Genomic DNA, 15379 nt, shown 5'->3' with positions numbered 1-15379 from the left:
GTCTTGTGGTCTTACTTACAAGCTGATAAGCAAAGCAGGAACAGGAACCTTTGAGAACACATGGGAGAAAAGAATGAGACTCTGTTATTGGTGGGGAACCTCTCTGATAATGAGCATGGTCCACAGTGCCTACATTATAGTGTTATCATCCTATCTCTGATTACACTGGCATCCTTCAAGACCGGTAGCAGAGCCTGCCAAAATTATCCCTGTGAACTTGGCATCCTTTGAGTGGAGACAGGTTTCTCTTATGTTTTCTATGAAGTGAGGACAGGTTTCTTTGAAGAACAATCAGATTCTTTTTCAACAGACTGGTAATCAGAGGATTAATTATTTTTGCTATTCAGCTGGATAAGTCGAGAACAGTAGTCCCTTGTTGGCTGAAGTCATTTATCTGGACACAGCATGAAAAAGAAGACTATTAGAATTTAATCCAGCATGACACTCCTTCCATGATTCCAACCATCATAAATAGACAATCATTTTGAAAACCACAAAAAGTTGCCAAGAACATTTGATCTGACAGTTTCGCTAACAAAAAAGGGTCACCTTCCTGACAATAATGGCTGTGGCATGTATCCATTTCAAATGAAAAACAAATATAACAGGAAGTATGCATAATAGAACTGCTGTTACACCAACTCTTCAATAGTGCCCTGTGTCAGATTCTCATAATTTGACTAAAGATACAAAGCCACATTTTTAATTAACAACAGGGTTTTGACCTGAGAATGGCAGATCACGGTCTGTATCAAGGAGTTTGTTTAGTTGACAAATCTGCTGATTTGGTTCCTGTTGGTTGATTTGGAACACCAAATTATTGGAACATCTTCCAAGAAGAAATGAGGATCCTCACTAACGTTGACTCCTCTCAAAATAAAAACTAATACGCCCTTCACATTGAAGGTTTGCGTGGTGGGAGTAAAGTTTAATTATGACCTATCCACTGTCAAAATGAACCTTAGCCCAAGCACTTTGTAAATAAATATCAGGCTCAATCCAACCACAACCTATATATTTGGGTCCCAGGCTGTGAGGAAAGGCCTGCTGCTCTGGTTCGGGGTATGGGGGCATGCAATGAGAGGGTATATTTAAAGGAGAGGTTGATAGCTCCTTGATTAGTCAGGGCATAAAAAGATATGGGGAGAAGGCAGGGGATTGGGGCCAAGAGGGAAAATGGATCAGCCATGACAAAATGGTGGAGCAGACTTGATGAGCCAAATGGCTTAATTCTTCTCCTTTATCTTATGGTTATTATCTCTCAGAACCCCTCTGCTTGGGCTGTTCGATCTAACAATGTGGCCGGTTCAGGGCTGCCTCCCAGCTTCGGTTCCTGAGTGTCTCCTCCCAGTCTGCCAGGCCCTATCTTGAAGATTGTATCCACACAACGACCACTCATCAATACTTTTAACCAGAGGTGGTTTTTAAAATATTTACTACTGAAGAGTCAGTCTGGCCCAGTTTGGTTCAATCCAGCCTGCATTCTAAGACCTGTATTTAGTTTTCAAACAAACCTGGGCCCAGTACATAATCCTTAGTCCCTTCACACTAGAGTCAGCTAGCATGGTTCAAGGGTGTATCTGGGGTGTAATCTATATGGGATTATTGAGTGCCAGTTATTCACCTGAGGTAGGATGCATTAGAGTTACCATTGTGTTGTCTAAGGTTGTCAAGACCCCAGGCAGAAAAAATGTAAATGAAGTACCTGGTCATTAAAGTATAGGTTCATATCACTGGTGAAACCCAAGGCAAAATACCTAATCTGGAATTCACTGAGGAATGAATTTGTTAAGATTCTATGTGTCCCATGAAAGAGTTGAGCAACCATAAGATATGCCAAATAACTAGTTGCAAAAATAGCCCACCAGTGGCCTAGGGCAAGTGCATAAGGCAATACGGTATTAGTTGTTAGGATCACCAATATACAAGTGTGGTCCTATGAATAAATGAAGCAATGTTTAAACTACTTCTGCTGCCCAGATCCAGTGCCTTCATCAAAAACATTTGCACTCCATATTGACTGCCAATGGTGGTATTTCCTAAATGTCTCTATTGCTGCCTTCAGTAACAAGCTCTGTTTCTGTTTTGCACAGGTGGCCCTTCGGATTCGGCCCATCAATGAGACAGAAGTGGAGGAAGGTGCCTCAATCATTGCTCACAAAATTGATGAGCAGGTCAGTGTTGATGACTACTTTTAGATCAATCTAATTTCAACAGAGCTTTAAATCTACTCTGTTGTTTTCCTCGCCCCTGTAGTTCAAATTTATCCTCAAAAGGCTGTTCATTGTTGCCTTTATATATAAAAAAAAAGCACCCAATCTATTGTGCTTTCCAAAGAATTTGGAATACTTTTGTGTGGAACTAGTAACAGTTGGCTTTTGCTCTCTTCTATGTCAATAGCAACTAAGTATTTAGAACTGTGTTCACTTTTCCATGGTATGTAAAGTTAGGGGACATTTCTAAGGCAGCGTGACAAGAAACAAATGTGGTTTTGAATGAATCAATGAAGATTGTACTGTAAGTAGTCTGACAGTGAATGGGAAGAAGTTGTTAATTTAGTTTAAGTTGTCCCCAAAGTTATGTAGTGAGATTGGATGATTGGAAAGAAACATGACAGAAGGAATTTCTGAAGGAATTCACAAAAACGCTGGAGGAGTTCACAAAACCTTAAAGCAGAATACCTGACCTGCCGGGTTCCTTTGGCATTTTGTGTGAGTTACTAGAAATTTCCAGCATCTGTAGTCTTTTTTGAGTCAGGAATTTATGAAGTTGTTTCTACACCAGTTTTTGAATGCCAATCTTTTTCCAAAGTACTGATGTTTTTTCTGGAGTTGAGTGAAGAGACATAGACAATCTGAAATAATACAGCAAATAGAGATGAGAAATAATTTCCATCCACTTGAAGACTGGGCCAGATTAAATGCAAACAGCTATACTTGGAAGAATAAGAAAGGAGCTGGAGAGAATCTATGGCTGAACTTGAGAGGAAGTTACAGACAACGTAAGTAATAGGACACGCACAACAAGCTGGAGCAACTCAGCAGGTTGGGCAGCATCCGTTGAAACGAGCAGTCAACGTTTCGGGCTGAGACCTTTCGTCAGGACAGTCCTGACAAAGGGTCTCAGCCCGAAATGTTGACTGCTCATTTCAACAGATGCTGCCCAACCTGCTGATTTCCTCCAGCTTGTTGTACGTGTTGATTTGACCCCAGCACCTGCAGTGTACTTTGTGTTTACTGTAAGTAATAGGACTTGCTTGGAAACTCAGTACCTCATGCAAATAATAATGGCTGCATAAATCACAAAGTAAAATGCTTAAGCGAGGACTCTACACAAATAATTATTGAAAAACAATTCTGCAATAATTCTTCATGGAACTCCAGCACATCTCTATTAGATCTCCCCCAGGTGTAATGTGATTTATTTTAATTCCAGTGAGGAGCATAACATAGCTTCCTACATAAACCACAGGGGTTTACTTATGCTTTCTGGTCTATCCATACCATATCTCCATGATTATATTAAAGATTAGCCATGACTCTTATTTATGATTTCATCATGCAAGTTGATACTTACCATGTGATCTTGTTTCTTCCTATTAAATAAACTATCATTTTGCAAAATAAAACTGAGCGAGATGACAAAAGACATAAGGTTTTCTTCTCCCTTTCAAGTTAAGGGATTGCTTTGAGTAGTCATCTGGATTTTTAAATATTTTAAAGGCATTTTTCTTTACGGTTTTGTGAGTTTCTGAATGTCAGAACATTTTAAGCATTTGTCAGCTTTGATAGTACATTAAGCCACAGGAATGAGTACCTCTTCCTATAAATGTTGCCTGGCCTGCTGCGTTCCACCAGCATTTTGTGTGTGTTGAATGAGTTGAATAGTTGTCAAAGTTTGTTTCTCCTTTCTGTGACAGAGATGGTTGTACCACACCCGCCTCTAGCCCTCAATCCCCTGATATGATGGCAATGTGCGGCAGAGTGTCCTGTAGGTATACGACAGGCTCTGTACAGGACTGGTGATGAATATCAATGATATCATCTAAGATTATTGCATATCATTAAAGTATAACGTGACTAAATTTAATCTAATCAAGAACTAAAATCACTTAACACAATTGAACCTGATAGAAAGTTGTTTACAATTTTATGTAGTTTTTTTTCTGGTTTCATTCACAGGATGCAGCCACCTTTTGTAATGCCAGCATTTATTGCCCATCTTTACTTGCCCTTGAGTAATGGAGACTATTAAGAATCAATGGTACATCTTCAATTGCATAATATCCAGCCTAGGGAAAAAGATGCAAGATTTCCTTTGCTGGAGGACATTAGTTTTCTAGAATGATTTTTACTACTCGAAGTACTTTTCTGATGAATGTGCTTGAGATCAGCTTTTTTCCTAAAATAAAATCCAAATTGATTTAATAGCTTGATATAAATGTCACAGCTGCAATGGTAGAATTTGTGCTCATATTTCTGGGTCAGTGGCTGGTGATCTAGTAACTTAAGACCTACACTGCCATTCCTGTAAATATTGGCAGTGAGTCTCCCCTCTATATTTTTCTGTATTTTTGTGTTAAACGTTAACTGTGTGTGAGATGATGGAGCTGACTTGCATCAGAACATCTTCATCTAATACAATAAATTATACTTGACAGATTCACGTCTCACTGTTATAGCAAATAGTGTGTCAGAGCCCCACCTTGCGGCAATGGCCACTTGGCCTTTTAGCAGGTGCTATAGACGTGACAGCATTTTAATTATATTTTTACTGTTGGTCCCAGTATACCTGAATTTTAATTTTCTAAGGTGTGCTGTGTGATTCAGAGCAAATACTATCACTGTAGTGGTTTTAAAATGCAGGACATTAAGATGTGTTGGCCTGCAAGGCAACAGCAGGGATTTATTTCAGCAAATGCTAGAATTACTAACTGTCCATACTATGTTACATTATTTATCATGGTTGATAAATCTAAGCACCTGTGCAAAGAACAGGTTTTAATCTGATGCGCTCCCTTGATGGAAGAGGTGAGATAAATCTCTTACTGCATTAATGGGAAAAAAATTGTCAACAGAGTTTACAATTGTGTTTACGCATCAGATTATATTACACAGGAGCCCAATTTAGTAATGCTTTCTGGTTGCAGAGTTAATGTGCTAATCAGATTGTCAGCAAAGGATCAGCTCAACAATTTATTGTATATTTTCCCTTTCATGGAATTTTTTTTATTTGGGAGCAACTTTTTCTCTTCTTGTCCTAAAAACGTGCCAGGCAAAGATTCACAAGTGATGGTTCCTGTAGATGCTTCATCCAAGTTTTCACGGTGTTGGTGAATATGTGGAAGAAGTTGGTAGTACAGCCAGACATTGGGTGGTAACACACTGGACCTGGTTTACTGATCCAATCCTGAACATCTGGTTCCTAACACGGCATCAGCATCATTTCTGTGGTCATTTTGCAAGTCAGATAAACAATGACTGCAGGCACCATAAAGTTAGACCCAACCATGCAAAGTCTTTTTGATGTTTCCCTGTTGATATAAAGAAACACAATAAGGTACAATAAATTAAAACACAAAATAAATTCCTGTGGAATCACATTTTACTGTTTATTAAATTTAAAAAAAATTAAAATAAGATTTAAAAAAAGATGAGCCACAATATTCTTTCCCAAGTTGCTACTCTCAGAAATGGAAACATTTCATATATGAATGTACAACTCATGTTCTCAGTATTAATTATTTATTGATATTTAATTTAAATAATTTGTCTTCTTTTGCGCATTGGGTGTCAGTCTTCATTTATGTATAATTCTATAATAGTTCTTTATTTTCCTGTAAATGCCTGCAAGAAATTGAATCTCAAGGTCGTATGTAGTGACATATATATACTTTGACAGTAACATTACTTTGATTCTAACTTTATATGCCTGCCAACTACATAGGGCCAGAACTTGGTTTGTAATTGGTAGCATCAATTGTTTGACCTACAACACCCTTCAAAGATTGTTTGACTGACTTCTCATTAAATATATTCTGAAAATCTTGACTTTAGATCATGTTTTTGGGACACATGACGTATGCGGGACAGTACAGCATGGTACACATCCTTTGACCCACAATGTTTTGCCAAACTTATAACCTACTCTAAGATCTAAAGTTGTAAGGTTTTGCTGTAATGAAAGTGTGTTGAAAGGGCTATAAAGTTAGAGTGCAACAAATCATAAAAAATAGCACTCTGTGGTTGCTTAGTTGCCCTGGAGTTAACTAATTTTCCACTGTTTACTTGAAATATTAATGGCCTGGAATTTATGTTTATAGAATCTCACTGCGTAATGGTTGAGATATTATGTAAGCAGTTGGCTGGGTGATAATGCGGCTAGCAGCAAATAGATTTACCTTTGAAGACTCAAAATTAGATAAAAATTTATAACCTTCATTAAATGGGGAAGGTATGTTTTATCATATTTTCAATTCTCTTAATATCTTTGGTGACTAACAAATGAGGATGAAAACTGTGGAGATAATTAGTATAGGTATCATGAAGTATGAATATCATATTTTCTTAATACCTAACATAATTATAGGCTCCAAAAAAAGCATTCCATATTACCCATAACAGATATTTTTCCTTTTCCTACAACATCCCTATGACCTGTTTGAGAGAGATTCACTTAAGTCAAATTAAGAACAGCATTTTCTATTGAGCCATGCACATTATGAACCCAAATTCATTTTTTGTAGGACCCCAGCTGTACATTTCCCATAATTTAAATGAATTTTGATCCTAAGTCTCATAAGAGAAAGGGTTTTTTAAAAAACCTTTTGGTTTTACTTCAACCTTAGGTTGAAAGCAAGACGGGGGGGGGGGGGGGCGGGTGTGTGTGTGTGTGTGTGTGTGTGTGTGTGTGTGTGTGTGTGTGTGTGTGTGTGTGTGTGTGTGTGTGTGTGTGTGTGTGTGTGTGTGTGTGTGTGTGTGTGTGTATATATATATTTTTATATATATATATATATATATATATGGTGGACAAAAAGTGCTGAGGCAGAGGTGAATGAAGGGGAATCACATATTGCAGAAATAAATTTGCATATTGAAAAATATTCCTGCCTTAGACAGGATACAACAAATGTTCACTGGATTGACGTAAGGTCATGAGCTGCCCAAAGTGGAGAAATTCAAAGTTAAATCTATATTCTCTGCAGTTTGGAAATATTAAATGTGATCTACTGAAACATTTATGATTCTGAGCAATATGGATGGTTAGATGTTGTAAGACTTTTTCTTCCCACTCAAAATGTTCAAACCAGGGGCCATAGGTTCAAAATATTGAGCACTGATATAAAGTGAAATTTCTGCAATCAAAACTTGTAAATCTTTGCAGATCCCCTCCCTAAATGACAATGAACATTCAGATTAAAATAATTAGATTTAATGTAGTCACAGGATGTGCAAACAGGAAAGGAAAGAGATATAAGAATCCAGGAACGACCTTATTAAATTGAACACCCTTCAAAGGATGCTTGATTTGACTGACTCCTCTCGTTATATATATTCTTAAAATCCTGACGTTTGATCATGTTTTTTAGGACATAGGACAGATGTAGGACTGTACAGCTCAATACCCATCCTTTGGCCCATAATATTGTGCCAAACTTATAACTTCTGTCCATTCCCTCCATATAGCCCTCTATTGTTCTATCATCCATGTGCTGGCTTCATTACTGTGGAGACACTACCCAAACAAGGATGTGCAAGGCAGAGTCACCAGCTTGACGCTTAGAATGCTAGGGTTGACGTATGAGGAGAGATTTAGCGAACTGATAGAGTCATAGACACTATAGCACAGAAAAAGGACCTTCATCCCATCTAGTCCATGCCAAACTATTAATTTGTCTATTCCCATTAACCTGCACCCAGACCATAGCCCCCACTTACCCCTCCCATCCAAGTACCTATCCAAATTTATCTGAAATGTTAAAATCAAACTCACCTCGATAACCTCCACTGGCAGCATGTTCCATACTCTCACCACCCGTTGAGTGAAGAATTTCCCCCTCATATTCCCCTTAATCATTTCACCTTTCATCCTTAACCCATGACCTCTAGTTCGAATCTCACCCAACCTCAGTGGAAAAAGCTTGCTTGCATTTACTCCTCACAATTTTGTATACTCCTATCAAATCTCCCCTCATTCTTCTACATTCTAGGGAATAAGGTCCTAACCTATTCATCCTTTCCCCATAATTCATGTCCTCAAGTCTTGGCAACATCCTAGTAAATTTTATCGGCACTCTTTCAATCATTGACATCTTTGCTGCAGGTAGGTGACCCAAAATGCACACAGTACTCCAAATTAAACCAAACCCAAGTCTTAGACAACTTCAACACAACATCTTAACTCCTGTACTCAGTACTTTGATTTATGAAGGCCAATGTGCCAAAAGCTTTCTTTATGGCCCTACCTACCAGTAGCTCTTCTGCTCACTGTGTAAGACCTACTCTGGTTTGTCCTCCCAAAGTGCAACACCTCACACTTGTCTGCGAAATTTCATCTGCCATTTTTCAGCTCATTTTTCCAGCTGGTCCGGATCTTGCTGCAAGTCTTTATATTTCATTATTCATTTTTAAAATTCTACAACTTAAGAAATATACAGTATACCGGATTAATTGGATTGCCAGGTTTTGATTTTTACTAGGAAGAATTGATAAATATTGATTTCACCTTGTGCTCAAGGACTGATGCAAAGTATTTCCATCACAATGAATATGAATTCATTATTGTATGTGTTCCAGTGACTAAGAAAAGAGATGACATTTAATGTATTTTTAGTTCATTTTATTACGTATAAAGGTGACATTACAACCAAATGAACACACTAAATGAATGTAGATATGATTAGTTGATTTATCCATTTCTACATTTATATTTTGACAGCTAATTATATGAAACTTTTAATAATATAACATTTTTGATAAAATGTTCTCCACCATCCCTCTAACTTCGTGCAATTCTCAAAGTTTGAATCAAACATTATTAAGATAATGAACATTGGGTTCTTCCAAACCAAGCACTAGAATTGATGGTTAGATATGCCAGCACGACAGACCTTAAAAGAACACTGAGGTTGTTTGAAATTAACAGATATCCGGGATCATCAAGAGTAACAAAGCTCAAAATCAGATGGTTTGATTGTTAAAGGCTCCAAGTCAGAGAAAGCCAGCTTTTGAGTTCCATTGAGTTAGCAATTGCAATCAGAGGTTTCAGGGAGACATTAGAGCTCTATCTTAGCTATCAACTGAGTATCCATAATCAACAAACCCGTTGAGGCAGGCATCAGTGACAGCTGTGGGTTATTTTTATTCTGCTTGTCTGGTAAATCTAATACAATTGAACTGAGCCTCAACTTCATGGCCCTTTGTACTGTTATATTGGTGTAAACTGAGATAGGTCAGCAGATGTGATTGGCATCTGCTCACATTGACCTGTTGCCCGTCACTGTCTCATCTCATGCATAACTAAAATGTCACAATTGCATTTTGGATTTAAAGGAGTATTCGGCACCACCAATAATAAACTTAAGCAGTTTGGCTGATGCAAGAGTGTTATAGATTGCGCATCTGAACTTTACGCTAAAGTCCGTTATCCTTCGATAACTCATTTGCTGCTAAAAATCAATGCAGGATTTAAATTTGTCCTTCTCAAGATTGATTGATGTTAAGTCAATCTTGTGCACCTGTAGCTATGCACTAAATTCATCCTTGCTGCTGAATACATAGTAGAATCTTTAAACCTCTATGGCAATGATAGCTGTTTAACTGCCTCCCCTTCTCCCTGAAGTCTTATAGTTGTGCCAACTTTTTAACCTACTCTTACGATCAATCTAACACTTCCCTCCCACATGGACCTCCATTTTTCTTTCATGCATGTGTTTTTCTAAAGCACTCTAAAATTTCCCTGAAGTATCTGCCCCTACCACCACCCTGGCAGAATGTTGTTCTCCTGGTGTCTCCTCTATGCTCTGCAAATCCTTTAAGTTCTTTCAAGAGCCTATTCTATTCTCTTTTGAAAACAATGATTGATCCTGTTTCCACCATTCATGCACTAAGTGAATTCCAAATCATATCATTTCTCACGTCTTAATTTCTTTTTTGCAAAATGTACCGTTTCACACTTCTCTGCGTTAAAGTTCATCTGCCACTTGTTTGCTGGAGCACAACTGCTAATGCAGTGTTTATTTTACCAAACTTTCTGACATCTACATATTTAGACACTTTACTCTGCTCACCCATGTCCAGTACAAGTCATTAATATGTGTTTAAAAGAAAACACATGAGGGCTTTGGTGGCTTGGCGATGTTTGAGAGTAGGGTGGAGTAAGGTTACATATAATTATCAGGAATATTTATTTTCTCTATTAACTTGTTTATTTTCTTAACTTGTTTTTATTTTTTAGCCATCGACCTGACTGATGATATTGAGATCAGGATGAAACCTGACAAAAGAATGTGTTGCATGAGTAAATACCTAATTGTTAAACTTTGTCTATATGTATCCTCACAACTTGCTGCAGATTGTAATGCTACACGTTGCTATATCTTGCAATTTGCATATGTTAATTATGAAGTCCTGAAGGGTCTCAACCCGAAACGTTGACTACTTACTCTTTTCCGTAGATGCTGCTGACCTGATGAGATCATCCCTCATTTTGTGTGTGTTGCTGTTAATTAAAGTCCAAACATCTTCCTTTGAAAGCCTCTGATTTAAAAAAAACCCTCAAAAGAAATAATGATAAGTTCAGATATATCATAGTGTATCAAAGTTTTTGTTATGTACATTGAATAAGTGCCTTTACAGTATTGCTACTGTAATTGATTTTGGGGTTCATTTGGTGACTTGTATGCACTTACACCGAGATCTTCCTTTGTTATGCTCTTGGACATTCATTTTATAAAGATGCTTTTCATTCTAATTGTTTCAAAATACCTATAATATTTGTTATCACTGCAGATATCATGCTTCAATACTGCTCTTATGCAATGATCTGGATGTTTTTTTCTCCTTGTGGTTGGTAATTGCTGTAACTGAGTAACGCAATCCAAAAATGCAAATCAAGCTGGTGCAATATAATATGCTATGACTAAATCATGAACTCTGTTCTTTCTACCCTAAAGGAATAAGGGACTGGGAAAATGTCAGACAACATGAGTTGGTATCAGCATTTTTAGAGATGGGAACATGAAATTTGATATTCATTATACCCCCAGCAGCTCTGGTGCCAGTGAAAATGCAAGATTAGGTACCTGGGAAGTCACATGCAGAAGTCCATGTGTGCATAGCTGCAATGAAAACTTACTTTCAGCAGGCACATAAAATCATTCAAGAGGCATTCATGAGAAAAATAAAAAGATAAATTATACATAATTTTTTTGCAAAATAGATCACAATTAGAACAAAAAAATATCCTCTGGCTTGCAGTACAGCTTCTAATGACATCTCTGGTGATAAGCACAAGCAGTTAAAATCTGCTTTTGTTATTGGTATTTGCTTGCACTGAATTGTTAATCAGGTCATTAAAATCAAACTTCTTTATCTCCATGTGGACAAGAAACTTATTATTGTCAAGACTTCTTCAAGATTGTTTAATCTCATTTCCAGTTCACAACTGTAAAGGAGAAAAAAATAATTGCTATTGCAACTCCAATGAAGCACAACAAACTCGACAAGTTAAAGAATACAATAATAATAAAAACAGAATAAATATAAATGTGTAAGATAAGTTATAGATTGATTGTTTATATGCCCATAAAGTGATACTAGGTCCAAGGGTGTCTGTACATAAGGTGACTCTCAGGAAATGATAAGTAGTGGTGGTTGGGCGTGTAGAGGGGTGAGTTAGTGAGCGGAAGTGCTACTGCTTGGGGAAAGTAACTGTTTTTGTGTCTGGTGGTCCTGGTGTGGATACTACATAGCCTCCTCCCTGATGGGAGTGGGGCAAGCAATCCATGAGCAAGGTGGGTGGGATCCTTCATGTTACATTTTCTGTATGTGTGGGTGTAGATATCTATCTATCTATCTAGAACATAGGACAACCATAGAAACATAGAACATTACAGCACAGAAACAGGCCTTTTGGCCCTTCTTGGCTGTGCCAAACCATTTTTCTGCCTAGTCCTACTTTCCTGCACCTGGACCATATCCTTCCACTCACCTCTCATCCATTAACCTGTCCATGTTTTTCTTAAATGTTAAAAGTGAGCCCGCATTTACTACTTCATCTGGCAGCTCATTCCACACTCCCACCACTCTCTGTGTGAAGAAGCCCCCCGCCCCCCCAATGTTCACTTTAAACTTTTCCCCCTTCACCCTTAACCCATATCCTATGGGTTTTTTTTTCTCCCCTAGCTTCAGTGGAATTCACTCTATTTATACCCATCTTAATTTTATATACCTCTACCAAATCTTCCCTCATTCTTCTACGCTTCAGGGAATAAAGTCTTAACCTATTCAACCTTTTCTGTAACTCAGTTTCTCAAGTCCTAGCAACATCCTTGTAAACCTTCTCTGCACTCTTTCAACCTTATTAATATCATTCCTTTAACTTGGTGACCAAAACTGCACACAATACTCCAAACTCGGCCTCACCAATGCCTTATACAACCTCACCATAACATTCCAACTCTTATACTCAATCCTTTGATTTATAAATGCCAATGTACCAAAAGCTCTCTTTACGACCCTATCTACCTGTGACGCCACTTTTAGGGAATTTTGTATCTGTATTCCCAGATCCCTCTGTTCTACTGCACTCCTCAGTGCCCTACCATTTACCTTGTATGTTCTACCTTGGTTTGTCCTTCCAGTGTGCAATACCTCACACTTGTCTGTATTAAACTCCATCTGCCATTTTTCAGCCCATTTTTCCGGCTGGTCCAAATCCCTCTGCAAGCTTTGAAAACCTTCCTCACTGCCCACTACACCTCCAATCTTTGTATCATCAGCAAATTTGCTGATCCAATTTACCACATTATCATCCAGATCATTGATATAGATGACAAATAACAATGGACCCAGCACTGATCCCTGTGGTACACGACTAGCCACAGGCCTCCATTCAGAGAAGCAATCCTCCACTACCACTCTCTGACTTCTCCCATTGAGCCAATGTCTAATCCAATTTACTACCTAGTGACTGAATCTTCCAAACTAACCTCCCATCCGGGACCTTGTCAAAGGCCTTACTGAAGTTCATGTAGACAACATCCATTGCCTTCCCTTCATCCACTTTCCTGGTAACCTCCTTGAAAAACACTAATAGATTTGTTAAACATGACCTACCACGCACAAAGCCGTGTTGACTCTCCCTAATAAGTCCCTGTCTATCCAAATACTTGTAGATCTTATCTCTTAGTACTCCTTCCAATAATTTACCTGCTACCAATGTCAAATTTACTGGTCTATAATTTCCCAGATTACCTTTAGAGCCTTTTTTAAACAATGAAACAACATAAGCTATCCTCCAATCCTCTGGCACCTCACCCGTAGATACCAACATTTTAAATATTTGTGCCAGGGCCCCTGCAATTTCAACACTAGTCTTCTTCAAAGTCCGAGGGAATACCCTGTCAGGTCCTGGGGATTTATCTACTCTGATTTGCCTCAAGATAACAAGCACCTCCTCCTCTTCAATCTGTATAGGTTCCATGACCTCATTTGTTTGCCTTATTTCCATTGACTCCATGCCAGTTTCCTTAGTAAACACAGATGCAAAAAACCCATTTAACATCTCCCCCATTTCATTTGGTTCCATACATAGCTGACCACTCTGATCTTCAAGAGGACCAATTTCATCCCATACTATCCTTTTGCTCTTAATATACCTGTAGAAGCTCTTTGGATTATCCTTCACCTTAACTGCCAATGCAAACTCATGTCTACTTTTAGCCCTCCTGATTCCTTTCTTAAGTATTTTTTTGCACTTTTTATACTCCTCAAGCACCTTATTTTCTCCCTGTTTCCCATACATGTCATACATCTCTCTCTTCTTCTTTATCAGAGTTCCAATATCCCTTGAGAACCAAGGTTCCTTATTCTTATTCACTTCACCTTTAATCCTGACAGGAACATACAAACTCTGCACTCTCAAAATTTCTCCTTTGATGGCCTCTCACTTACCAATCACATCCTTGCCAGAGAACAACCTGTCCCAATCCACGCTTTTTAGATCCTTTCTCATTTCTTCAAATTTGGCCTTTTTCCAGTTTAGAACCTCAACCCAAGGACCAGATCTATCTTTATTCATGATCAAGTTGAAACTAATGGTGTTATGCAATCTAAGTGTTCCCCTACACACACTTCTGTCACCTGTCCTAACTCGTTTCCTAATAGGAGATCTTATATTTTTATACATACATATATATATATATATATATATACACACACACAAAACACACACAAGGGTGACTGATAAGTTTGTGGCCCAAGGTAGAAGGGGTTAATTTTAGAAAACCTAGCACATTTGTTTTTCAACATTGTCCCCTCCTACATTTACACACTTAGTCCAGCGGTCATGGAACATATGGATCTTGGACCTCCAGAAAGTGTCCACAGCATGGGTGATTGATAGGTTCGTGGCCTAAGGTAGAAGGAGATGAGTTATACAGCTCTCGTTACATGTACATGCAGGTCAACTCTTTGATTATGCAGAAAGTTTGAAGTTAATAACTCATCTCCTTCTACCTTAGGCCACAAACTTATCAATCACCCCAATGCGTTATTAACTGATGAGTTACCATACAGCTTGTTAGGATGCTCCCAACTGCACATCCATTAGAATGATGTGAGTATAGATGTGCATAGTCTAGCTCTCTTCAGCCATTTCAGAAAGTACAGGTGTTGATGGGCTTCCTTGGTTGTATATATGTGTTCTGGGACCATGAGAGGTTGTTCTATACAATAACATAATTGGTGAAATGTACAAAACCACTGATATTGAGTTTGGGTTTCACTTTAAGAGGCTGGTCTAAGGTGATGATGTAATTGTGTGAAGTGTTTTTAGCCTGCTTTTGTGTTCAGGTTTTGGAGTTCAATAAAATGTGTTATGGTTTTTTCTGAAACAAAAAACGCCTTATTTTATTTTATTTGTGAAAACCTACAGTGCAAGATGGGCACTCCCAGGGGTTTGAAACTGCTCATGGTTTTTACAGTGCCGCCAATCTATAGAGAAGTGTGAGTGGTGCAAGTTCTCCTGAAGTTGATAACATCCCTTTTGTCTTGCTGAAGGGGTTATTTGTCTGGCACCAGGCCTTGAGCTCTACCACCTCCTCTCTGTGGGCCAGCTCATCATTGTTCAACTTGTTGCTATTAAACTTGAGTTTTGG

At 38.2% G+C, this 15379-nt stretch overlaps 1 protein-coding gene across 1 annotated transcript in view; it reads left to right on the top strand.

Annotated features, from left to right (window-relative positions):
- The window catches only part of kif19 (kinesin family member 19), a 204280-nt gene that overhangs the window by 6205 nt on the left and 182696 nt on the right, over window positions 1-15379 (top strand). The window contains exon 2 of the mRNA XM_073026104.1: window positions 2094-2174. Within this exon, the coding sequence (XP_072882205.1) occupies window positions 2094-2174 (81 nt within the window). The remainder of the gene's footprint in view (window positions 1-2093; window positions 2175-15379) is intronic.

Source organism: Hemitrygon akajei, chromosome 22 (genome assembly GCF_048418815.1).
Source record: "Hemitrygon akajei chromosome 22, sHemAka1.3, whole genome shotgun sequence".
NCBI lineage: Eukaryota > Metazoa > Chordata > Chondrichthyes > Myliobatiformes > Dasyatidae > Hemitrygon > Hemitrygon akajei.
This window is presented reverse-complemented; position numbering and strand designations above follow the sequence as displayed.